General features: G+C 45.6%; 1 protein-coding gene across 1 annotated transcript; it reads right to left on the bottom strand.

The window, feature by feature from the left end:
- Window positions 1-13,510: 13,510 nt before the first annotated feature.
- LRRC3C (leucine rich repeat containing 3C) lies at window positions 13,511-25,023 on the bottom strand. Its single transcript, XM_005294139.5, has 2 exons — window positions 24,547-25,023; window positions 13,511-17,545 (listed from the first exon to the last, which is right to left on the bottom strand). The coding sequence occupies exon 2, from the start codon at window positions 17,462-17,464 to the stop codon at window positions 16,682-16,684; it is 783 nt and encodes a 260-aa protein (XP_005294196.2). The 5' UTR covers window positions 17,465-17,545; window positions 24,547-25,023; the 3' UTR covers window positions 13,511-16,681.
- Between the last annotated feature and the right edge of the window lie 1,831 nt (window positions 25,024-26,854).

Below are 26,854 nucleotides of genomic sequence, written 5' to 3'. Positions count from 1 at the left end.
TAACAGAGTGAAAAAGTCACCTCTGCTGCTTGCTTTAGATGTAGAGTCTGTAAGAACACATAAAGAGCAAGGGTAGTGACCACACATATATTCACAAGTACAAGGTATCTGTTTTACAAGTTTTATTAAAGTTACAATTAAAGTTATGATTACCCAAGCATATCGAAAGTCTATACAAACCTATGCACAAGTTGCAAATATAGTTATACTCACATCCTTAACAACAGTGTTAGGGTCTGATGGACTGATCATCAGTAGAGGGATGGTTCTTGATGGAGTCTCCCATAGGGAGCTCAATTTTCCTGCTCTGTGCATCCCCTTTTATAATGTAATTCTGACTATACCTCATTAACATTTATGGACATTGTACACCCTGCATGGGCATGTGTTAGAAAAATGTGATTACAGGGTATCTTACTCTAACTGTTAATTTTTTGCAATATCACGCATTGGTACATCATCTTTTCATGTAATCTTAGGGCATTGGGTTATTCTTTGGTCACTTACTTATGTCAGGTTTCAGAGTAGCACCCGTGTTAGTCTGTATCCGCAAAAAGAACAGGAGTCCTTGTGGCACCTTAGAGACTAACAAATTTATTAGAGCATAAGCTTTCGTGGACTACAGCCCACTTCTTCGGATGCATATAGAATGGACTATATGCATTCTATATGCATCCGAAGAAGTGGGCTGTAGTCCACGAAAGCTTATGCTCTAATAAATTTGTTAGTCTCTAAGGTGCCACAAGGACTCCTGTTCTTTTTACTTATGTCAGCATTTCTTAGCTCTAAGGCCTAAAATATCTAAGCTAAAATCTTGCAGGCCACAGCCTACAGGCCTTGCGTTTCAACCCTACTCACTTTCACTTAGATACCTAATACATGATTATCCTTCTAACTACTGATCAGTTTTATACTTCTATAATCCTACAACTTAACTCTATTTAGCATACAATGATTATATATAACATAACATGTTAGTTAATTATAACATCACACAATAAATGAACAATAAACTAAAAGAATTGGCTACACGACTCAGAAACTTAGCAAATTTCCGTTGGAACTCCACAATTGGGTTAAGGGTTTGGGGGGGGAGTTTTGATGATTGTTTGCAAAGATGAGGAGAGGACAGAGTAGTTAAATAGACATGGGGAGTAATGGACAGGAGACTGGGTAGGAGAAATGGATGAGACTGTTCTTAAGTCAAATATCTTTTTAGTAACACCACTATCCTAGGTAATAAATCCCATTTATAGGATCTGGATTATTGTATTTTTCCATGAATGAGCTAGTACGGTTGTTCTTTTATATAGACAACCAATGGCACAGTGAATAAAACAGGGTCCCTTTAATTGAAGACAGTGTAAAATCAAACAAGTCTATTTGCTTTCCAACAGGAGACAGTGACCTAAGGTTCTAAGCACTGGAACAATAGATTAGGTGCAGCTCACAGGATTTCCTACGGGTTGGCAGTGTTACCTTCAGTAGGGGAAAGTTACAGCACCCCCTGCACTAAGTGAAAGAGACCAGGGTATGTCAAAAAGGTTCCACTCCTTCCCTGCTTGAGACTGAATTAAACTGGTTGCTAGCTAGCAAATTCCAACAGGGAATTCACCTGTGCAGAGTCCACGGTGTCTGATCAGGAGCATGTTGTTTCAAAGCTAATTACCCAGCAAATATCTTGTTGGTCCAAGATTCTGTGCCATCCATTGCTATGGGTGCCAGAAGACCCAGAGAGGGAGAAGGGGAGCTCATAGACCTTTCCTCTCTAAGACTCCATCTCCACCTCCAAGTGGGGCAGGCCAGTGATGGCAGATGGGTGCCTTCACATACACACATCCCCCTCCTTCCACAGCTGATCCCTAAAAGGGCAGAGGAAAGTGCCTGAGAGGCTAACTTGTGTAGACAAGAAGGGAAACAACCACCATCTGTCTGGGAGTGTACCATCTGCAGGAGTGCAGCCGTCAAAACAAGTCACGTCATGGTCTGGAGCAAGCCATGTGATAAAGGAGGCTAATTTCCCATGAATGGGAGCTGTTGTTCCACATAAAGTCATGAGTTTTACCCTTTGTGGGACCAGGAAAGGTCACCTGCAAACTGCAGTAGAGATGACAATGGATCTGCCACCAGCAACAATACCTTCTTCTACTGTAAGCTCTAGTATAATGCCCTATGTTCGCTTAAGATGCTTGCCCATTACTGGCAGCCAAAGGTCTTTCCAGCCCTGCACTGGGTCACTGCAGGGGTCAGGAAAGAATTTTTCCTCCCATGTGTAGACACCTCCAAATTATGAAATCCCAGGGAGGGAGGGAGTACAGTGGTACAATGTCTGTTCTTTAGCCTGGCTGCTGGCCTCATGCATCCTTCGGTACTAAATCTGACAAATTGGTTATGCTTTGGTGCACAGAACAATAGGATCTAGTGAGTAGAGCATGGAACTGTGCACCAGGACTCCTGTGTTCTTTTACTCTTTGTGCAATTGATGGGTCTCTTGGATAAGTCTCAGCTTTAGTTTACAAGTGTTATAAAGCACATCTCATGAGAATTAATGTTTGCAAAATAGGCCTGGAGATGGAAGTTTCCCTGTAATGTAAAGACAACAGTTTATTAGCTACTTATCTGTTCCTCCAAGGGGCCTCTGAACTATGCCCCTGCTTTGTTTTACTGCTGCTCTGTAGCAAAAAAAAAAAAAAAAATCAATGCTTATCAAACAGAAACAAGATAAAATATGGATTGCTCAGCCAAAGAGCTACCAAAGGGGCATGTTATAACTATGTGTGGGTATATGAAAGGTGTAGGCAATAAGGAGAAAGGGGAATTGTTTAGAGTGCTATGAGGGGGATGTCGGAGAATAACATAGTTCTCACTCTTTTAGTTGGGTACAACAAAGTCAGATACTTTATTCTCTCCCTATCAATTGCATAGAGGGAGAGAGTGCCCTAGGACACAGGGTCTCCCCCTCCTAGGCAGGTCTCTCAACAGGTAAACAATTACAGCAAGCATTTATACCTTTTGTTACAGACAATGAAAAGCAACAGCTGCATTTTGTTTATACATAGGTCATTCTGATATCTTGTTTTTCTCACTTATGTAGACTCTTAGTTTTTCTCACTTATGTAGACTCATATTATTATCTACACAAGGTCGCAACAACTTCTCACACAGTTCTTTCCCACTCGCTTCACACAATTCTTGCTTCTACAAATCTCGCGTTATTAGGGTTACAGTTAGCCTGACTCTTGCTAACAAACTGTCATGCATTGCAACCCCCTTCCTGTCAGTTCTTTCTCTGCTTCCACAGGGAGAAGGGGTTGCAACCAAGAACAATGAATTGAAACTGGGGGGGGGGAACCCAACAAAACTATTGATGGAAGTTAAAGGAAAATTAACTTATTAACAAATGGACATGTGAGTGTCTTTGGTTATGGTGCAGTTCTGCAGATTCTTCTGCAAAATTCCCTCTCCAGAGCTCTGACAGAACGGGGAGGGTTCTCAGATGACGAGTGTCCAAATAAAGGAAGCAGTCACGCAACGGAACCTGGAAGAACAGTTCTTTTGCGTGGCGCAATTTCTCCCGCCACCTGCTGACTTCTCTGCAGCCCTTGATGGGGGTAGCAAAGTTGCAGCCCAATATGGTTCAATTAGGTCCATTGAGTGAGATTTTTAAAGATATTTAAGCACCTAAAATTTGGTGCCTACTGGGATTTTCAAAAGCATGTCAGTTAGGGTTACCATATTTGAAGATTGAAAAAAGAGGACACTCCACGGGGCCCTGGCCCTGCCCCAACTCTGCCCCTTCCCCACCCCAACTCCGCCCCCTCCCCTGAGCGCCCCGCATTCCCCTCCTCTCTCCCAGCCACACGAAACAGCTGCACCAATTCTAGAGTCGGGCACTCCACTAGTGTAGACTCCCATGACTTTAATGAAGCTGCTCAGTTTACACCAGTGGAGGATCTGCCCCGTTGCTCAGTTTTCAGGAGCCATCAGGACACGCAGCTCACACTGGCCACATAGGTGTGTCAGTGGCTGGGAACAGAACCCCAGATTCTGGCTTCTAGTAGCTTGGTCTAACAAGAGACCACACCTTCCTCCCTTCCATGGCAGCAGTTAGATCATCTTAAGCCACTATGAACTTATAGAAGATGACTGCACATTGTAATAATTTGCCCTCTGCCTCAGGTCTTACAACACACATGGCAGGTTATAGTCATCCAAAAACTGCTATCCCCTACTGCTTCAGCATGCAGTGAATTTAGTACTTCTGAATGATAGCTGATTGAAAGCCATAAAATCTGGAGTCCTCTATGTATGCACCGAAGAAAAACAGCTTGGGCAGCAGCAACGTCCACTTCCCCTTCTCAGTTCCGCTGGTATGACTCAGTCCTGACCTAGAGGGACCATCTCTCAGGATGACAGAGGATTTCAAACTCCACGGTCTGTTTAGTCCTTAACCTCTCTGTTGAGCCTGCCAAGAGAGGAACTAATTAGTGCGGACTGTGGTGTGATGTTACTTACATGGTAAGCTCTTTGAGGCAGGGACTGGCCTAATGCTGTATCTACAGCTGGTGATTTTGTTGACATACGCTGTTTCATTGAAAGGGAAACATTTCATGGAGACACAGGAGCAAGGTAGAGAAACTCCATAGTCTGGTGCTTAGATAGAACACTGCCCTATGATGTGGGAAACCCAGGTTCAAGTTCCTTCTCTTCCTGATTTAGTGGGATCTGGGATAAAAAATTAACTCTGAATAAGGCAAAAGCATTGTCTTGAACCTGGAGCTCTCTCAGGCCATCCTGGTGCCATATTCACAGGTTTCAGCCTAAAAATGGACAATACTAGTGACCTGAACCAGAGACCAAAGGGTGAAAGGCTCCTTAGTTCAACACCAACCCTGTTTCTCTGATACTGGGCACAGTCAGTCACATCGGAGGGGGACGGGTGGAGGCAGCATATAGCACCCCCATACAGTGAAGGTGTAGGTCTGTATAATAGTAGAAGTACCTCTCTGCTCTCTTACTGTACACAGAGCACAGCTGAAATGCTAAGGACTGTTTAATGTCTTTGGTAATGGTATTGATCTCCCATCCTTTTAAAAAGGGACTGGAAGCTTAATCTGATCTGTAAGAGTGTCTCTTATTATTTACTTTGCCAAAGAAGCGGATTAGATATCAAGAGGAACCGAAGATACTACAGAAGCATGCGTTTCCACTGCAGGATAAATGCACATCCACTTACCATTAGCCATAAATGTGTTTTTAAAAGAACAATTCCCAAGAACTCTCCAGGAGATTTTGGTTTAAAGAAATGAGACAACAGCAATAAATAAAGGTGATACAGTGAACTGGCTTTTAACCTGTGGAGACCCTAGTTCAGATCATCAACAATCTTTTCACCTAAACTCCACCGGCAGAATCTTTATTACATGTTCTACCGTATGAGGCAGATTGAACAAATTTTCACAGCCTAGGTTGGATCTGTGGAGCTAGGAGAAAAATGAATTTTGACTTATAAGCTGAGCAAACATGAGCTGGAAAAGTCACTGAGAAAAAATAAATGAGAAACTCCATGATGGTGCTCCCAGACACCTCAGCTCTGTGTAGTTGAAGAGCCGAGCTGCCCGAGCGCTACCGGCTTCACGGTTTGCCGGGCAGCCCCCAGACCTCCAGACCCTGTGCCCCCAGCTGGGCGCTTCCCCTCCTGGGCTCCGGCTGCTGCTGTGCTGGGGAAGCGCCCGGCTCGGCAGCTGCACAGAGCTGAGGTGTCTCGGAGCAGCAGCAGCCGCTGCCGCTGGGGGGAATCCGCCTGCAGCTCGCAGCCTGCTGGAGCCCGCTCTAAGGTAAGCCTGGGACTGGGGCAGGGATGCCGGCAAAGCTGGGAGTATTTTCCTGGACATGTTCGGCTTTTTGGAAATTTCCCCCGGACGGGGACTTGAGGACCAAAAAGCCGGGCATGTCCGGGAAAAACCAGATGTATGGTAACCCTAATGTCAGGGCCTAACTCCCATTGATTGCAATGTGAATTAGGTACCTAGGAGCTTTGAATATCCCATTATGTGGCTATCTGCATACCTTTCAAAATCTGCCCCATTTCCCTTCTCCATCCTTTGTATACCGATCAGATGCAGTCATAGAATATCAGGGTTGGAAGGGACCTCAGGTGATCATCTAGTCCAACCCATTGCTCAAAGCAGGACAAATCCCCAGACAGTTGGTTTTTTTTCACCCCAGTTCCCAAAATGGCCCCCCTCAAGGATTGAGCTCACAAATTAGCAGACCAATGCCAAACCACTGAGCTATCCCACCACCCCATGCAATGCATTGGGCACATGTGGCTGAAACCAGAATGAATCCTCTATGTATACGAATTGCAAAGGGGGGAAACAAATGGTTTCCTGGACCTATAGTTAACAGTTCTGAACAGATGTCATAGCTAGAGCTATGCACGGTACAGAGGAACTGATGGTGATAGCTGGCATGCTCACTTTCTGAGAGGGGAATATCAATGACTGTAAACCTTACAGCCGCCTCCCTGGGGTCCGGCAGTGCCTGTGGGCACCAGTCTGAGAGAAGAATTGCTTAGAGGCAAAGTCACTGAAGAAAGAAGCCAGATTTTATATATATGTACATACTCTGTCTGTGGGTAGTTCAGATGCCACTGCATGGATGAGCATAGTATAAGTGTTTAGAGGCAAAGAGAGGGAGAATACCATCACAGAGACTGGCTCCCCTCTGTGGGCCAATGCTCACTTGTATCCAGCTTCAGAAGACACACCTCAGTCCAATAAAAAATGAGGATCCCAGTTCCCCCTTCTGTAGCCCAATAGTTCTGCTGTGAACATCATCACTGCAGTGATAGTTGCTAGGGCACTAACAACAATAAATAAACAAACAAGCATGCCACTGTGTGGTGTTAACACATGGGAGAGTCCCCCCAAGCTATGTCCCCTCCAGGGTATAGAATTTATTCGGTCCAGTTGTTGTAGGCCAACTACAATTAGAACAAATTAAACAAATGCTGCTGATCTGGCTGGCTCACCTTCCCACCCCCTGCTTCTGCAAGAGCTGCCTATCTAATTTCAAACCTCTAAGTGACCTGAATTATTCTGATCCTGTGCATGGTCTCCTGTCTGCAGAAATTTAACTGCTGTGTGTTCATTAATTCAAAGCTAAGGTAGGGTTACCACGAGGTGACAACCTGGGATTAGGGGATCTTATTTCTAAAAGCTCCATCCTTTTAACAGAAAGCAGAATGCCAACAATGATCCAGAAAAGTAGGGTAGGTAGGGTTTTTGGGCCAGGGAGCAGGGCTCTACCAGCATGAAGGATAGGGGTATTTGCATTCTCTAAATGTCATGAGGACTACCCCAAAGGAAACTAACCAGCTTTTCCTGCCTATGATGTTAAAGTTATGTTATTAGCTTTGTGGGAGGCATTGGAAACAGACAGAGGCAATGTTTTCTAAGTAGGGCGACCAGACAGCAAATGTGAAAAATCGGGACGGCGGGTGGGGGGTAATAGGAGCCTATATAAGAAAAAGACCCAAAAATCAGGACTGTCCCTATAAAATCGGGACATCTTGTCACCCTATTTCTAAGGGAGGATTTGAAATTGCCACCATTGCTGTCTGCCTGTTGCTCAGTCTGGCTGTAGAGATTTTCTCCAGTTATTTTAATCTTATACACTGTTAAACTGAGTTTATCGATGATTCGGAAGGGTCCAATTCATCAGTTACACAGCCCATGTTCTGGTGATTTATACAACAACATTATAAATAACATTACTTGGTTTTTAACTTTCCAAGTATTCTCTCTCTGGTTTTTGTTCAAGTTTTACAAGACTCCCTGGAAACTAAATGCAAAATGGTACCGTGAAATGCGTGCCAATGATAGTGTCCAAAAGCTGTTTACTGATGTCAAGGACAGTAAACCACACAGCCTTTGGATCAAAGGACTTGATTAGATTTGGCATTCTGGCCACTGTAGGGGCACAAGTGGGTGTGACCTGATTCAGGCGTCTATAATTTATTGTGAAATGCCAAGAACCATTTGGTTTCTTTACAGGCCAAATAGGAGAATTGGCAGTGGAAGTACATTTACGCAGCACTCCCTATGTCAATAAAGACTTGATAGTCTTTTCTATGTATGAGTTTGCTTGTTCTGGGTAAGGATATTGTTTTGGGGCTGATATATCTCCTCCTTTTACAACAATAATGACTGCCATACATTAGAAAAGGCATCTACATGCTTGTGAAGTAACGCCTGTAACTCAGGTTGGTCTGCATGATTAGCCACTATTTTGTTTAAATCATACCCCTCTGGTTCAGAGTCCTCCACTGGAGATACCATGCCACACTTAGGCATGATTACTGTTGAGTCATCCTTTGCCTGTTCTACAATTGGTCACCCAAATCAAGACCGCATCCCTGTTTGTATAGGAAATCCATTTTAATAGGCAATTCCTTGGCTTTGCTAATTTTATCAATACAAAGGTATGAACCTTTCTTAGATGACCTATCTGTACTTCAATGGGTACAGATTGGGAAGTGTGGTAACAACCCGATTACTTGCAAAAGTTGCAAGTGCTTTAAGGATCTAGGATCCTTAACATGGATAATACTAATTGCTGCCCCAGTATCTATAATAAAATTCCTGTGGCGGCTCCCTACCACTGCAGATACTGTGGGTCTCCCTCTTGCATCGCTGCCTAAAGGGGCTATGACTAATACTCGGGGCCTATTGGCATTATGCCAAGTAATTGGTAGAGTATGCAGACAAATATCTAAGGATTTTCCTTCTATCTCTCCGGAGGCTGTCCACCGGAGAGAAGGAAATGGGTCAACTGAGGCCACTGGGTGGTTCAAGGGTGCCAGGCCTTGACCTTCCATCATTAGCTCATTCATACGGGCTCGGAGTTTCCGAATATCCCATCATTGAGCCTTAAGCATCTGCTTAAACGTCACTACAACTGAGTCCTCATCTTTGACTTGGGTCTCTGCAGACGTGAATTGTTCTGTGCAGCATCTGAAAAGAAAGGAACACGGTCCCGGGCCCCTATCTGGGATTCAAACGCATAACCCCTGTTGAGGGGCACACCCACTCAAAGGTCCAGGGTTACTACGTGGGTTAGGGTTATTTTGCCAACGATGGTACCTAGGGAATTTAGGAACACCTTGGCCTAACCCTGGGGGTTCCTCAATCCTCACAGTGGGATTAGCTCGTGGTTCCTGAAGTATTGCAACAGGAATACCCCTGGGGGGTGTAGAGGGTGCACAAAATTTTAGGGACCTAGGCTATGTTAATGATTGCCCAAATGTTAATAAATGTCCACCCAAAGGGGCTGGATCTCCTGATCTATATGATGCCATGTAACCCTTGGTTGTTGTATCTCTGTTGTAACCTAGAGATTACTACATCACAGGCACTAGCTACCCATGTCACTTGTGACACCACATTTTTTAGTCCCTGAACAATTACATTTTCTAAAGGCACTCCATCTTTACTATCGGGGCGGACACTAACAGAGGAGAGGATATTTCTCCCCTTTTGCTCTGCTCCACCTCCTGTGGTGCCACCCTGAGACTTCCTTTCTACCAGCAGACTGCTGGTAGCTTCTGCACTGCTAACTTCCTCTTTTGACTCTCCCGGTGGGTCCTCAGACCCAATCTTCAACTTCGCTCCTAAAGGTACTGTATCAGCCTGAGCTAACTCTCTTGCCCTACTTCTAGTAATTGGCCCTGCAGATTTTTTTTATCTCCGTCGGTTCCACCAGGCGAATAGGGATGGGAACCGATTCTTTATCCTCCTTTAACACATCTTTTTCAACTCTCCAATTCTTTTTAACAACCGACCATGGTCTGATTTGTAGCCGTCCAGTGATTTTAAGCTGGCATCCAAAGTTTGCTGGGCTTTCCTGAGTAACTAATTTTTTTTAATTTAATTGCTTTCCCAACGAACTATAAGCTACGAGCAGACATTTAACAGCTATTTTCTTCACCAGTTTAGCCTCTCTTTTTTTTTTCTGCTTCGTTTCTACATTAAATATATCATTTACAAAACTGCATGGGATACATTGCTTAGATATAATCTTGCTATTCCTTAGCTGTTCTAAATTTCCTCCATGTTCCTGAATGTATTTTCTGGCAAAGTTTTCTAAAGCCATACTGCGAGCAACTCCAAAAGACTCTACTCTTGCCCTTGCTCCACTCACCTTAACACATAACATAGAACTCATTTGAATTCTAACACTTCACTTGCTTATGTAATAAACTATCATGAACACTTTGTTGCTTTGCTTTGTAACTGAAGGCGTCCCTTCACAGAAACAACAGGAAATAATACCCCAAACTGGTTTTCCACCCAGTTCAATAAGTCCCAAGTAAATGATAGAGGGGTTGGGGGCACTATACTGGGTTTATACACACACACACACACACAAGCAAGTTCTGGCTGCTAGTTTTAAATTAAATGAATAGAAGAAGGGTTTATTAAAATATGGACAGATCTTCTGAATTTGGGCCTCCATCTTCCAAAGGTCAGGCAGGGACTGAGAATGCTGCTGTCTGTATATGGTAAGTCTACACTGCAAAAAAAAAAAAAAAAAAAAAACCCACAGAAGCAAATTGCCAGGCTGGGACAACTGACTCAGGTTTGCTCTTTGAGGCTAAAAATTGCAGTATAGCCATTCCCACGCTCAGACCCACGCCACTCACTGGCTTTCAGAACCCAGCTCCAGCATAGTACAAGTCTACACTGCTCTTTTTAGCCTTGTAGCATGAGTCCTGAGAGCCCAAGTCAGTTAACCTGGTGTGGCAGAGTGCTGAGACCTGACGGGTGGGTTCACCCTCTGATCAGGGTAGCCTCAATTAGTTCTTCCAGTGAGGGCTGATTGAATAATTAGGTAATCAGAAGGAGAGGATGGGGAGGTAATGAACTAATTAGCCCTCAGCTGGCTAACCTGATAAAAACCAGGAAGGCAGTATTATGGGGGAGGACAGGGCTAGCTGAGACTAGAATGAAAGAGCTTCCTAAGGGAGATCTCTTTTCTACCAGGGCCCTAGTAAAAAGGGGGTGAAAGATACATGGATGTAAAACTGTGATGTTGCACTATACTGGTGGTGGTAGAAGGGTTTAGAATAAAATACAAACTGAACTCTTAAAAAAAAGTGGGTCTGAGCAGTCTCTGGGGCATCTGAGAACAGGGACAGAGCATTGCCTGGTCAAACCCAGGCTCTGAGACTCTGGGTTATTTTGGAGGGTTTTTTTTGTTGTGTAGACATACCCATAGTCCAGTATTCTGCATTAAACAGTTCTTCAGGCCCCAAATACACCAGGTCAATTGGGCTGGATCCAAATGTCATTGAAGCAGATGAAAAGACTCCCATTGACTTTGGTTCTGGCCATTATGAGTGGGGGGGAAGCTCCTTCCTCAATTCCCACAGCAGGCTATCAGCTTATACCGTGCAGCATACGCTGTGGAATAACCACTGGGCATGTATAAATGCTACTAAGCTCTCTCTGGTTCTTCCCAGCTTCCACTATATCCTTACTGTTTATCCCACACACCCAAAACACGATCCTCTACAGCAGCATTAACTCACAGGGTCACTTTTGAATGGGAAAGTTCCTGGAATCTTGTATTCAGTCAGGGTGCTTCAGTGCCAAACAGAACGTTGACCAAAAAAAATGGAAGGAGTTCAGAGAAGAGCTCCAGAAATGATCAGGAAAGATGAATGAGGAAAGATTTAAAAAGTTAGGAAGTTATGACTCGTCTAAACAACAGCTAAATGGTGGCGAAACGTGGCAAATGTCCATAGCTGCTGGAAGGGTGTAAACACTCTAGAGGGAAAGGTATTCTTTACAGTAATCTACAGAGCTCTTTTTCAGCCCTCCCAAGGAAGATAGAAGTGCAAGCAAATATAATTGTATATATTTTATATGTGGTACTTAAAATTATGTCAATATACAAGTAAATGGTGTTGCCCTTGACTTCGTGGCAAGTTGCCCAGGGGTCCCGATGGTGTCACAAAAGGTACAGTGGTGTATAAAAAGATATGGCAAAAGCAACGACTGTTGTTCAGCCTCCCTGAAATTCTGTGGGTGTGTTAATCATTGCGATCGCTACGGGGCCTTTTAGTAGACTGGTTCATCTTTTTTCCTTCTTTTGTCAACAATGCCGCCGAAGCAGCAGGTGTGGCACTTCAAAAAGAAGCCAATTAGCTGTGAATTCTAAGGTCACAAAGTCAGCTGTGACATACACACCACCAGGTAATTGAAAAGGTTTCCACTTATCTCCATCACCAGATCACGGAAAAATTAGTGACTCATTTGTTATTGCAAACATAGGCAGTAAACAACTTCAAGGGATGCTTAGCGCTTCCTGCCCCAGCTTTCTATATAGGGGAAGTACCTAGTACATTCCAGGCAGGCAAAGAAATGTCTTCCCAGGGGCTCTAACCAGACTGGATTCCATGAGGACATAAAAAAATCCAGTCCAACTTCCTCTACTATTTATGTCAAATGGATGAACTGACTGAGAAAATTCCCTTTCAGTGTCTGACATGAGTGCACAGCTTGCTCACTGGGATTTTTCACCGGCCACATGCAAATCCTGCACTGGATTGTAATGCCTCTTAGGAAGTGGATGGGGTTAGATAGTGGCCCTGGGAAGAGAAGCTCCAAGGAGTGTAGGAGTTGCCATAGTAGATCAGATCATACGTCCACATCTCCTTCCATCCCGAGGTAGATTTTCATTTTTTCCTTTAAAACAGAAATAGCAACAAAAGCAAATTTAACAAATCTTGCCATGTCTTTCCTGGAAATCACAATTGTAAACGGCACCATCACCATGTCTTGCTCTCAAGGGTTGGTAGTGGAATGACCTCCGGTCACCAAAACTGTGACACTGATGTTAAAACATAAGAACCTTTTGCTTTTGTCCTGATAGGGATAAAGTGCTGAGACCAGGAGTGGATGTAAGATGCACAGATTCATAGAGTTTAAGGCCAGAAGGTACCATTAGTTCACTTAGTCTGACAACCTGTATAACACAGGCTACAGAATTTTACCCAGTTGCACTGTATTGAGCCCAATAACTTATGTTTGGCTAAACATCTTCCAGAAAGGCATCTGGTCTTGATTTGAAGACTTTCAAGAGATGGAGAATCCACCACTTCCCTTCAGAGTTTGTTCCAAATTTGTCTTATTTCTAATTTCAATGTGTCTGGCTTCTGCTTCCAGACATGGGTTCTTATTATTTCTTTCTCTGCTCAATAAGGGTCAAACCACTTAGGCAGCTACCGAGGGTGGTGACTTTTTAGGGATAGCTCCAGCCCACAACTTTCCTCCCCATCCAGGGGAGTGGGAAAGTCTTCCCCTTTAGGAATGATCCCAGCACTATGTCTACGCTGCACCTAAAGCATTGAAATGTCTAGCTCCAATCCTGGCCTAGCCGGTCAGGTGGAATAATTGTCATGAGAGCAACATTTCATACCGTTCAGATGAGGGACACAAACTCCAAAGTAAAAGTCAACTTTATTCTCATATAAAGTAAGAACATGAACAGTCTGTTTAAGCACATCATTTGGTCAGATGTTATCAAGACATAATCCCACACAGTGAGCATGCCCTGACCACCATGTTTTAAACCTGGCATCCCAGAAGATCACAATTCTACTGGACTTTTGTTACAGAGCATAGATGTCAGGGGTACATGGGGTTGATGGCGGGGGGGAAATATGCAGTTCATTAATTCACATTTGGTTTTAATGTGGACATCTGGACAACCCAGGTCACTGAATTAGCTGCTTTCAGCCTTCCATTTTCCAGCACATCAGATAGATTTGTAAAGGGAAAACTTGTTAAACGATCTTTATTGTCAATGCACAAAGGTGGCATCAGACAGAGTCAAAAGGTGTTTGTGCGTGATGCAGGAACCCTGCGGATGTTTGGAAAGTAGGCACTTCTGAATATATCTTAGCAGCTCTGAAGGCATTTGTGCATGGGACATCAGATTTTCTCACGAGCACCAAGTGAACTTTCGCTGCTTCCCACATCTAAATCTCTTTCAGATCATTTGGAGATTTCACCAACTTCCCCTTCCCCAGTACTCAAATGTTGTTGTTGATGATTCTGGATAATTTGGTCTCATGCTTGTCAGGGAGGGGCCTGAACCTAGACCCAACATCTAAACACCCCCAAAATGTTGTGAGAGTTCAGTTCATCATTAGGATCTGAATCCAGGTTTTGCTGCAGTAGGGTCATCTCTAATAGTAATATAATATAATGGTTGGTTGCTGTCAGAACCATTACACAAGAAAGGAGAGAGACTTGGGGCCTGATCCAAAACCCACTCAAATCAAAGCAAAGATTGAGTTCAAAGAGCTTTGGTTCATGACCTCAGGGCCGCCCGGGAGGGGGGGGGGGGCAAGTGGGGCAATTTGCCCCGGGGCCCCCACGAGAATATAGTATTCTTTAGTATTGCAACTTTTTTTATGGAAGGGGCCCCCAAAATTGCTTTGCAACAGGTCCCCTGAATCCTCTGGGTGGCCCTGCATGACCTTGACAGATTAAGGCAATTTACCTTTAGTCTGTTTAGACTGGATGCAACAAAACAAAACAGCTTTACAGCCTTTTCCTCCTGGGCCAGAGGTAGATCCAGCTATTAAATTTTAAGATTCTGGTTCCAGTTGGCTTTTCTTTCTTTAAACAGCAGCTGAATCTTGATTCAAACTTTGCAGCTGTCCTCCATCAAAGGCCATCCCAAACCTCTGATCCAACCACCCCCCCCCCCCCCAAATTTTGGAGATAGTCCAATCAAGTTCCAAAATGTAGTGGATCAGGACCCTCTCTAATTATTAGATATTGAAATATTGTTTCTGAACATGGGGCTGGGGGGGTTCTATGCCCCAATACTGGAAACATAGAGAAGAGATGTTGGGTTTTTTTTTCTGAGTGTGAGGGATGAGGCCACTTGCCAACAGAGGAAAGAAAGAAAGAGAGAAAGAAAGAAAAAGAAACTTAGTTGTGGCTTCACTCTAACCCACCACATCCTTTTTTCTCCCAACATGTCACAGTGATAGGTCGACAAACTTGTGAGTCCTAAAGTAAACATGATGACCAAAGTCCTCTCTTTGGGAGGCAATTAGATACAAGATGGTGAGGAATCTCCCCACTTCAAGGCAATGCCTTCTGGCCATGACCCAGTATCCACTGGGAGACCCAAAGGGTTCTACATATGGCGCCAGCTGAGTGGTTTGGGCCAAAGCGGGCTGTCTTGTAAATGTTTAAGCTACAGAGAGCCTACCCCCAAAGTACATTATAAATCAGTTCATGTGGTTGGGGCAGGGGAGTAAGATTTGAGGCTCGGCCATTGAATGCTAGTCACATCTCTGGTTTGGAACCGTGACTGCAAATGAGAAGATTCTCTCATGCCACAAGGTGTGTCCCTTCCTTTCCATGTGCCAATGGTGGAGAGACACACCGGAGCAGGACTTTACCAATTCACAGAGTCCTCCATCCAGTGGCTGGACCTGCTATGTGTATATCCTGTATCCTACCTATGACTGAGACCCCACGGGGGACCCTCCAGGTCTGTGGACAATCTCACGGGGACGGGCTCTCTCAGCATGTGCTGTTGTGGCTGGAAAAACTCTGAGGATGGCTCGCCTGGTGGCATTTTGACATTTCTAGTCCCGGCGAGCAGAAATGAAGTAAACATTTCAGAACCTCAAAAAGCTCATTTCAGATTTGTTTCTAAAACGGGGATATTTTAGGGGCAGGGAGATGGATTTTATTTGATCCTCACAGACTCATCCATCTCTAATGATAAAATCCCTTTCTGCCTCATATCTCTGTTAGGGACCACATTTATGAGGTGCAGAGCAGCTTCAGCTCCCACTGACCTTACTGGTCCTTTGATGGAAGAAGGGGCAATATTTTGGGTAGAACTTTAACTCAAGATCCTATGGGGGGAATTTGCTCATACCACCCTCCAGCAGTTGGGATTTGCTTTAATCTCTTTAGTTTGATGTCATACCCACTATTCCCAATATTCCTCAAAAGCCAGGAGGACCATATAGTAAGGGTACAACACTGTTCTCTGAGACTCTGCGGTGTCTTCTTGGGGTTGCTGGAAACATCCCTTCCTGAGAGTGAAGGAAGTAGACAGAGAGTGTCTGAACCACTGATTTTTTTTAACATCTTAATGGATTCCTGTAAAGTATATAAAATTCTTTTTAAATTAAGTTTAACGTCTGAAAGGGGAATCATCTGAGTAATTACTGTATGCTTGAGGAGACATACTGTTTTTTTTTTCTATTCCCTCTGTTGTTCAACACAATAAACAGATGCCCAAATCCCTTGTGGCGCCGCTGAGTCCTCACTAATTGCTCTAGATCACAGCCCTGTTGGCACTTGTTCTGCAGAATTGTGGATAGAGCCCAAGCCTTCCTTGCTCCTGTTTTGTTCTGAACACGCGGATCTGGGTCTCCTGAAATGAGCTGTTTATTTTCCAAAGAGCAAAACTAATGTTGTTGTTGTTGTTGTTGTTAACTAACAGCCTCTTCAGCCTTTGTGTGTCTATGGAGCTGATTGAATACCCATGAAACTCGGCAGGGATCTGTCCACAAACTCCCCCAGGGGTCCTACGTTTGCTGGGGTTGGGGCAGGAGGGAGCGGTTTTTCAGTCACACCACGGTGCTGATGGTGGAGGACTCTTCTGACTTTCTCTGCTTGCTGGGCAAGGACTTCAGGTACTCAAGGTGCCGACGGGCGTCTTCTTGGTTCTGCCGGACATAGTAGACCAGGTAGGAGATCACCATGGCGAACCAGCCGAACATGGTGACCAGCATGGCTATGTCCGTGGTCTTTTTGTAAACGCTGCAGAAGTCCATGTCTGTGACCACTTGGAGGAAGGGCTTGCCAACGTGCTCCTCCTTAGCAGAGGAGTCGCAGACGATGCTCCCAGAAGACCCAGCAACAAGGTCCACTGTCCTGATCAGCTCCTGGAGCCTGCAGTCACACAGCCAAGGGTTACTGGAGAGATTGACCTTGGCCTTCAGATTGCTAAAGACATCCTTATTGACTGACACCAGCTTGTTTGAGGACAAATCCAGGGAATGCAAGTGCTCCGACAAGCCCCGGAAAGCCCCACTCTCTATCCTGACGATGGCATTGTGAGACAGCTCCAGCTCCAGCAGGACCGGCAAGTTCCGAAAGGCGTCAACGGGGAGGAAGGCAATCTGGTTGAAATCCAGGTAGAGCTTGTTAGTGTCGTTGGGTATGTCCTTAGGGACCTCTGTGAGTTGAGCGTTGCTGCACCGAAAGGTTTTGTAACCGTCCTCTTCTGCCTGGTAGCAGCCCTTGGGAAAGGTAGTGGCCGAATGGAAACAAAAGGTCATCAGAACAAAGCTCTGGAGCAGCAACCACATGGTAACCGAGTGGCGGAGGAACCAGTCTACTAGAGGCATGATGAGGTGTTTGCATAATCACGTGGCCACTTGCTTATCAGCTGTCTCTCTCTCTCAAGCGGGCCGCTGGATTCATCGTATCTGAGTAAGAGATAGCAAGGGGAAAATATAAAACACGCTAGACAGGGAGAAACAGTGTGGCTTGTATGTGATCCCAGTCCTTTATTCTCTCCATCTGGTGTCTCATAACAGCACCCACCACTGTAGTACCCAAGCACCCCTTCCTGTTACACAACAGATGAATTATGGCTTCTGACATGGAGATCTGTCCTTGACACATCAGAAGTGTCCAGGCCCAGAACTCGAGCCACTGAAAAAGTAGCGTGTGCATGTATTGTAGGGCAATGGCTCTCCAACCTGGATCTGTGGTCAGCATTTCCAAGCACTTTACCTGAATAACAGCCACACCCAGCAACTTCTGTCTGGAGATCCCCATCTCACCGAAGCACAGAGAAGTGACGCGACTTGCCCAAGATCATATTGATTATTATCGATGTGTATTACTGTGGGGCCAAGCAACCTCAGTCGCTGGCCCAGACCCCCTTGTGCTAGGCATTGTACAAACATACAACAAAAGGACAGTCCTGACCTGCAAAAGGCAGATGAGTGGCAGAGCTGACTCTAGAAGCCAAGGTCGTCTTGCCCTCCTAGTCCCATGTCCTATCCACAGAACCAGGTCAGAACTGGGACATCCTAGCAGGTTGCCGTGGAAACGACAGTGATGCCTGGGAGCAGAGAGAGGCAGGAGAATCAGGGCTGTTCACCTCCCTGAAAGGCCAGTGCTCCTGAGCTGTACTCCTTCCTGGCCCTAAAAAGAGCACCAGTTTTGGCCCCAAAAATGGGTATTTAATTTCTCATTTCCATAAGATGGATAAAGGCTCAACACTGTTGCCCCAGGCATGCCCAGTGTCTGCTCCTCCAGCACACCCCCTTCTGAGTCTAGTGAACCTCCATGCATAGTGCTTTGCACTGCACTGCATGGTGACTGAATGCATCTGCACATAGGGGCACAACTTGTGGAACTCCTTGCCTGAGGAGGTTGTGAAGGCGAGGACTATAACAGGGATTAAAAGAGAACTGGATAAATTCATGGAGGTTAAATCCATTAATGGCTGTTAGCCAGGATGGGTAAGGAATGGTGTCCCTAGCCTCTGTTTGTCAGAGGGTGGGGATGGATGGCAGGAGAGAGATCACTTGATCATTGCCTGTTAGGTTCACTCCCTCTGGGGCACCTGGCATTGGCCACTGTCGGTAGACTGGATACTGGGCCAGATGGACCTTTGGTCTGACCCAGTACGGCCATTCTTATGTTCTTATGATGCTTCCCATTGAAATCAATGGCAAAACTTCACCGAGATCGGATTAGCCCCCTGCTGAGTACATTTGCACAGCTCAGTGGACGCACATCTCCTCTTCGCAAGCTGCCGGTGCTACAAAGAATTTACAGGATTAAGCCTGAGCCAAAGCTGGGGTAAAATCCTGACCCCACTGAAATCAATGTGAGTTTTACCACTGGCGTCAGTGGGGCCAGGATTTCACCCTGGGACTCCAGGTGGGGAATAAGCAGTAGCGGCAAAGTCCTGTGTTCAGGCAATCATCCTCTTAACAGAGACCACAAGGGGACCAGAATGCAGAAATACTTGAGACAGAAGCAAAATTGGCCCCCAGAGTTGTCGAGGATTTGTCTGTTGCTCTTTAATTATGTGGTCTCTTACAAATTGATTTGGGGGTCCAAAGATTCATCTACAGGGCTGCTATCACCCTGCTGTGGGAGCTTGCAGCTGACCTTTCCGAGGATTTTAATGCCAACAAATTCAAACAAGCAATTTCCATTCATCTCTCCAGGAAGATGCAAGCATAAGCAAATACTTCGGTGGGTGCATTTGCTTTTGATCCTGGACCTAGCAAAAATTAGCCTCCAGATTGCCTTTGACCCCAACCCAGCTGGTTCACACACTGGGAAGGCTGGCTTTTGGCCAATACATCCCGTTGTGTCACCAAGTTTGGGTGGCCCCCACGACGTGCTGTAATCGCATTCTCCATCCAGCTCTTTATTCCAAAAGGGAAGAACGTCAGCAAGGGAGAAACAAAAACAGAAAAAGGAAATTTGCTTGAGCAGAACTTGCATATATGTTCCCAGGGTGGATACAGCAGATAAGGGGCGCTCTGTGAAATCTACCAGCCTGTCAACACCAGCCTCCATGCTGCACAGAAAGAGCCCTCATATTTTTGAGCCTGACAGCAACTTCGATATCACACCAGCACTAACAATCCAAACGAGACACAGAAACTGTTGCCTGATTCATCCCATGATTAAAGGAACCTACACGAAAGGGTGCCCACCTAGTCACTGAATTTAAAAACTGGGTGGGGTCCCCCAGGAATGGTTCAAATGGGGCAAGGGGTGAGGCACGCTTTGAAAAGCTGAGGTGGGCTGCCTGGTGAGTTGATCTCTTCCAGATACAGGCCCCTCGAGATCTGTGCCCTGCTGCTCCCAGAACTGGCTGCCTTTTACAGAGGTTTTGCTAAAAACTGTAGCAGCAGAATGGCAAGAGGAAACCTGATCTGCAAAAACAAGTAGACAAATGCAAAACAGACTTCCAAGCTGGAAGCAAATGCTACAGACAGGGATGTATTCAGCAAGGAGTTTGTGCGGACAGTGGCAGTGTTAAGGCTGAGAAATTACCCTGTGTGATAAGGGCCCAGTGCTTCTAGGCCACTGGCTGTACTGGGGTGGGGCTGAGGAAAAGACATGTTACTAAACGAACTCTTGGAAGGTTTCAAACTCCCACCTGTTTATGCTCTCTGTTCGTGTGTATATATATCTCCTCAATATTTATTCCACTCTATATGCATCCGAAGAAGTGGGCTGTAGTCCACGAAAGCTTATGCTCTAATAAATTTGTTAGTCTCTAAGGTGCCACAAGTACTCCTGTTCTTTTTGCGAACTCTTGGAAGAATTCTGGCTGATTAACCAGAATCCATCTGGAACTTCCAGTGGAGAAAGGGGCTTGTGGAGGGGTGAGGGGCATACGGTATTTCTGATCCCTGAAAGGTTGCAGACGCAGACCGGATGCTAGCCCTGTACTCTCACCTCATTCCTTCCCACTCTTTATTCTGCATGATTAGCCCTGCCATGAACCAATGTAGTGCCCTCACTCCCCGGTCTAGTGGTAGCTGCGCACTTCACATTAAGCAGTAAGCTCTGCTCCCTCTTCCCACTTGCCCACCCACGGAGGGCTAATTGCCGCGTGGAAGGGATACAGAATCTATCCAAGCAGTTTATTGTTATCATGGTACCGGATGGCTCGGTGAACCGGTGTTGGGCTATAGAGTATTTCACTGGTTCGAATCCAGCCCAGCTTGGTCGTGAGTGAGGATTTTTAACCCCTGATGCCTGCTCAGAGATTTGTGCAAAAGCAGCTTGCTGTTCCCATTGGGCAGAGGGTCCCCATTACGAAATCCACCACGGCAATTGGCCCCTTATTGGCAGCCTCGGGAGGGATGCCAAGGAACGAATGGGCTGTGCAAACAACTCCCTTCACTGCAGACATTCAGAGATTCTAAGGCCAGACAGGAGCACTGTGATCATCTAGTCTGATCTCCTGTATAACACAGATCAGAAAACTCCCCCAGAATAATTCCTGTTAGAACGAGAGCAGATCTTTTAGCAAAACTTCCAGTCTTGATTTAAAAATTGCCAGTGATGGAGAATCCACCACAATCTTTGGTGAATTGTTCCAGCTGGGGCTCTCGACTCAATTTCTGCCTGAGAGTTGTCTATACAGCAAACCCCATCATCAGAATTGTCAGTGTTGGTGGTACTTCCATCATAGAATCATCGAAATGTAGCACTAGAAGGGACCTCGATAGGTTATCTGATCCAGCCCCCTGCAATGAGGCAGGACTACGTATTATCTAGACATGATAAGTTCGACAGCTCAGTAATGGGGCCACATGTGGAAGTTTGCAGACTCTCTGCCTGGACTTCTCCTGTTCTTAGGATGACTAGTCTCCAGGGCTGTCAACCCAGCTCTAAACGTCTATGAAATGTAAATTTCTAGATATTATAGAGTAGCTTATCCCAAGGGATCTCAAAGTAGGTGACAGACATTCAGCACTTGCATTCACCTATATGCTGCTTCATTGGTTTTTGCTTGCATGATTTTTTTTTTTGTTAGCAATGATCAATGAAACTTTCATCCCAGTTTTCATTCCTGCAATCTGAAAGGGAACAGCATTGGGTGGATGTACAATGCCTCCTGATGGCAAAGATGGTGATTAATAATTAACTGGCAATGCTTAGGTATCTTCCAGCCACACCCCACGCCAGTTCTGAGCGTCTACATTTACATGTGAATCTGAAACCTGCATGTTGATAATCATCCCCCACAGACATGCTGTTTGGATGGGTTTGGGTTTCCCAGTGCCTGTCTCAGGCTGCAGTGCAGCTTTACGGAGCTCCTGCTGGGAAACCTCTGTAAAAAGGCAGCTCCCCTGAAGAAAGGCACCAGCACTATTTGCAGTGGTGGTGGTCACGAAGCAGCGGCAGGTGTTTTTAAATACCAGTATTGAAAACTCATCTCTTGACATGTTAGTTCTTACTTAGCCAGTTGCTATTTAATGATCTCTGATGATATGACTGCAGCTCCCTCTTTTCTGGGGCTGACCAAACAACCTAGCAACAGCGTCTGAGAGCCTTCTTCGGCCCTCATTACCATGGCATCTCAGCACCTCCCAATTTTTCATGTATTTAGTCTCATCATATCCCTGTGAGGGAGGGCAGGGCTATTATCTGCATTCTGCAGAGTTATGCATCCGAAGAAGTGGGCTGTAGTCCACGAAAGCTTATGCTCTAATACATTTGTTAGTCTCTAAGGTGCCACAAGTACTCCTGTTCTTCATTCTGCAGAGGGAGAACAGAGGCCAAGAGAAGCTAAGTGACTTGTCCAAGGTCACACAGAAAGTCTGTGGCAGAGCAAGGACTTGCATGCAGGTTTTCAAAGTCCTAGGCTAATATCTGAACCACTGCACCATCCTTCCCCTCTAACTTTGGCCCTCATTCCTAGGTTTGCACGGGACAGGAGCATTCAGCATCATTTGAGTGGTCAGAGGACCATTGACAGGTTCAGAAGGGGACACATCCAGACGTCTTTGGTAGAAGAAGGGGATACTGCCCAGTGGGATATTTTAGCTGGGGAATGTGAAGTGAATATGGAAAATAGAGGAGACCTGGTAACCCCAAACACTGACTGTCTCGTGTTGGTGAGGAGCCCTTTGTCTCCTGATACCTGCAGCCAGACAGAGCACGGAGACCAAACAAGGCATATATTCTGATGAGTTGCAAAGCGTATGGCTGCACATCCAGCAGTGAGGTGCACCTGTGAATTATTCCTGAAATCCCCAATCTGTCCAGTGTTCAAATGAAGCCAAATCCTTCCCCCCCCCCCCTTCTGAGCAGTGAAAATAGGCAGAAAGGGGTAGTGTAATAGACATGCTGAATCACTTTTGCATGAACCCTTCTCTGGCTGAGAAAGAAAGAATATTATATCATGTAAAACAAATATAACTGCAATACCTGCTACCTTAATATTCCACTGTCCTTCAGGAAGAAAATTGCTTTTCTACAGCCACCCAGTGATATTCAGTGGAAATCACCTTGCAGATCAGAAAACCTTCTGCAGGATAAGTGGAACAATACTTCTGTATGTTTTATCAGGCAGTTTGCTCTTGAATTTCCTGAGATGAACCAGGGAAGTTGTGTCCCCCGCCCCTCCCATCTCCCGCCTTTCAAGCAAGCAGATCGTTGCCAGCAGTCAATCCCACTAATAGGAGAGAGAAAGAAACTGTCCCACTATTATCATATGATGAGCAGCATTTATTACCGCCTTAGATGTGCATGGAAAAGAAAGTCGAGGCTCCTCCAGGTAAAGCTAGACCGAAAACACAACGGCAGCGCAGGGAGCATGGTTGGGGGAGTGGGGAGCATCGCTGGATTATACAGCTGACGGGGGACAGCACCCTGACAAGGCACAGTTTACTCTGGAGACAGGGAGACAGAAAGACTGCAAATTCTCTTGGGCAGGGATTGTGTTTCTGTACTGAGAGTGTCTGGCATACGCATGGGTGCTGGAATAAATCACAACAGCTCTGTGATCTGGGGATTTTCCAGCTTTCGAATAAATGACAGGAAGAAAAATGACTCTCTCATCTTTCCTGACTATTCAAGCCCTCTAGCTGCTCAGGAAAGACCGTGTCATTTTCCCCATCACCAGAAGAGGGCGTCAGATCTGCTCCGGACCTAATACAGTGAAGTCTTGAAGCTCTGGGGAAAAGAAAACCCTGAGAATGTATGGACGGGATTCCCCCCCACCTCAATGAAAGTTAGGGCAAAGGAAGACCCCCTCCCTGCTTGCAATGAGGAGAAAGCAAATCCGCCAAAAGGTTAACTTGGGATATATTTAAAATTGCACCTCCTGGGGTCTGGATGTACGTACAACACTCAACTCCCCTCTCTTGGGTAAGCTAAGATTTCATCTGATTTCCGAATACTGAGACTCAGAGAGCAGCTGATCTAAACTTAACACACACAACTTCTTCCCTCCCCCGAGTCCAGCTATTTGCATCAATCCGCAGACTCCCCCCCCCCTTCCTTCTCTTTTTTTTTTAACCTTTCGCTTTTGATTTGAAACATGTTTCTCCCTGCCCCCCACTCCCCACCCCTCCCGCCGCCTTTCATTTTCAAAGCCGTTCTCAGAAGGTCAAAGCAGCCAAGCAGGTTTCTACCTAATTCTTCGGTTTTACCTTGTATAGGAACACGTGAAATAAGATCTTGAGAGGGTTCTGCCGGATGACTGATCACAGGGCCGGATTCTGATCAGTGTAACTAGGAAGTTAGGGAAGTCACTCCGGATTCACACCTGTGCCACCCAGAGCAGAATCTGGCCATCACGCTTTTTTCCTGAACCAATCTAATGTTGTCTCGTTCTTTCTTTCCTTCTTGGTTTGAGCATGTCTGAGGCAACCCCGAAGCCTCATCTCTTACCTTATTGCATTAACCGCGCCAAGTGAAATTGACTCACCTTTAGTCCGTTGCATCTTTCTGCATCTACTCAAAGTCCTGGAACTGGAGAGGGGAAAAGAGACAGAAAAAGAAAGAAACCAGCTACGATTTCGACAAAAGCAGGCATCACAGCAGCTCCTGGTTTTACGGTACCCCTCCTTGGCTTAGGTGTCTCCGAACTGGAAGCAGGCTGAAGGCTGGGGGATCCTGATCTTTGGAAATAGGTCTCTCTTCCAGCGCATGAGGAGGGGGTGGGGGCTGCAAGGTGCAGCCAGATGTGCAAAGAAAGAGGAGCGATACAAAAAATAACCCTTCCGGCTCAGCACCGTTATATAAAGAAATCGCTGGCAAAGCTACAGATGCTAGAGGGAAAGAAGCAGGTGCCCAGATGCTGGGGGTGTGCGTATCTATCTGAGACTCTGTATGTGTGTGAGAGAGAAAAACCGGTGGATTTTTCCTCGCCGGAGAATGCTTTGCTATCCGTCCTCAGGGGACTGAAAACTCCGCCTGGAGAGAGCGAGAGAGATATTGTGTGTCTCCATGCAACCAGGGGGGAAAGCCCATTAGTTTTTGGCGAAGCAAAGCACTCAGACAGTAGTTGCAGGGTTCATTTTAGCAGAATCAACTCAACACCCCTTTTCTCAGAGATCTATCCAGATATCTGGCCCCTGTATACTGGCAAATGGATTAGATGGAGATTTTAGCTACCTCTGCTCCAATGATGGGAGGCAGAGATAGCAGAGGGTTAGGTGGGTTAAACATTTTATTAAAAAAAAAAAATCTGTACCAAGAGCAATACAGAGTAACCCTGAGGATCAGAGGAGTTGTTGTAAGGTGCAGAGAACAGGCTTTGTCTGCTTCCTTATTTTCCCATTCAGCGATGGAGATCTGCTTTCAACCCTTTCTAAAGTGGGGAAGTCAGGAAAGACCCAAGATGGATGGTGGATTTAATTGGCTTCATATCAGTGTTGATAGAGCTGCTCTTAGAATAAAGAAAGAAAAGTTTCCCTACCGATCATCTATATTTAGGTTTACCATATCAGTAAGTGTGGATGCTTTTACTGGTAGTTTATTTCACCCCCGCTGAATGAAACAAGCTATATTGGGAAAAGCACAGTATTGCTGGTATAACTGCATCTGCATTTGGAGCACACGCCTCGTTAACACCCTTGACGGACATAGCTACAGTGGCAGAAATCTGTAGTGTAGGGTAGACATAGCCTTAGATTCATATAATCTATCTTTGAGGGCAGCAGGGACTGTCTTTTTGTTCTGTGTTTGTACAGCACCCAGCACAACTGGATCCTGGTCTGTGATTGGGGCTCCTGGCCACTCCTGCAATATAAATAACTAAAATAATATTGGTATTTGATTTCCTCAAGGCCAGGGGTTTCGGTTCCTTCCGTGCTTTAAGGGCCCTTCGAGGACTCACTCCATCCCATCTCGTGAAACTTTTATCTCTCGGTTTCCACCTCGTTCCCTCATCTCACTATTATTTATTAGTTGGGTTCTGGTAGCACCTAGAGGACCTGTAGGCCGGGCGCTGCACAGACACACAGTGAGAGACAGTCCCTGCCCTACATGATAATGATAATACCTAGCTCTTATGCAGCACTTTTCATCCATAGATCTCCAAGCACTTTGCAAAGGAGCTCAGTGTCATTATCACCATTTTAGAGATGGGGAAACCGAGGCACAAAGCAGGGAAATGACTTTTTCAAGGTCACCCGTCAGGCCAGTGGCAGAGCTGGGAGTCTCCTGAGTCCCAGGTAACCTGACTCCCGGCCTAGTGCTCTGACCACACAAGTCTGACAAAGGGTGGGAGAAAAGAAATGTTATTTTCGCCATTGTACAGATGGGGAACTCGGGCTCAGAACGACTGGCCTCATTCTCAAAAGTGCTGAGTACTTGCATCTCCCATAGACTGCAAGGGCATTGATGAATGCTGAGAACTTCTGAAAATCAGCCCATAAGTGGCCTGACCAGGGTCATGCCAGAAATCTAGGGAAGAGCCCAGAAATGAATGCAGGTGTCCTTAGCTCCTGTGCTGTGCTTTAACCACAAGACTGTCCTCCCTCTGCCAAGCCTTGGAGTTGGTGTGATGCTGGAAGGTGCTAATAGCTGCTACCAGTGGAGTCTTGGATCCAAAACCAACCAGATCTCATTAAAGCCAGTGGGTGGTCGAGCACTCTCTTTCAGGATCAACAGAAGGCGCAATCAAGCCCCTTTATGTAGCAAAGAGAGTGTCAAACAGTGGAGGCGACTGCCCAAAGACGAAGCCACATTAGGTCAGAGCTAAGCCATGTGAACTGCAGGGTTTCCAAAGT

Source organism: Chrysemys picta, chromosome 24, assembly GCF_011386835.1.
Source record: "Chrysemys picta bellii isolate R12L10 chromosome 24, ASM1138683v2, whole genome shotgun sequence".
Taxonomy (NCBI): domain Eukaryota; kingdom Metazoa; phylum Chordata; order Testudines; family Emydidae; genus Chrysemys; species Chrysemys picta.
This window is presented reverse-complemented; position numbering and strand designations above follow the sequence as displayed.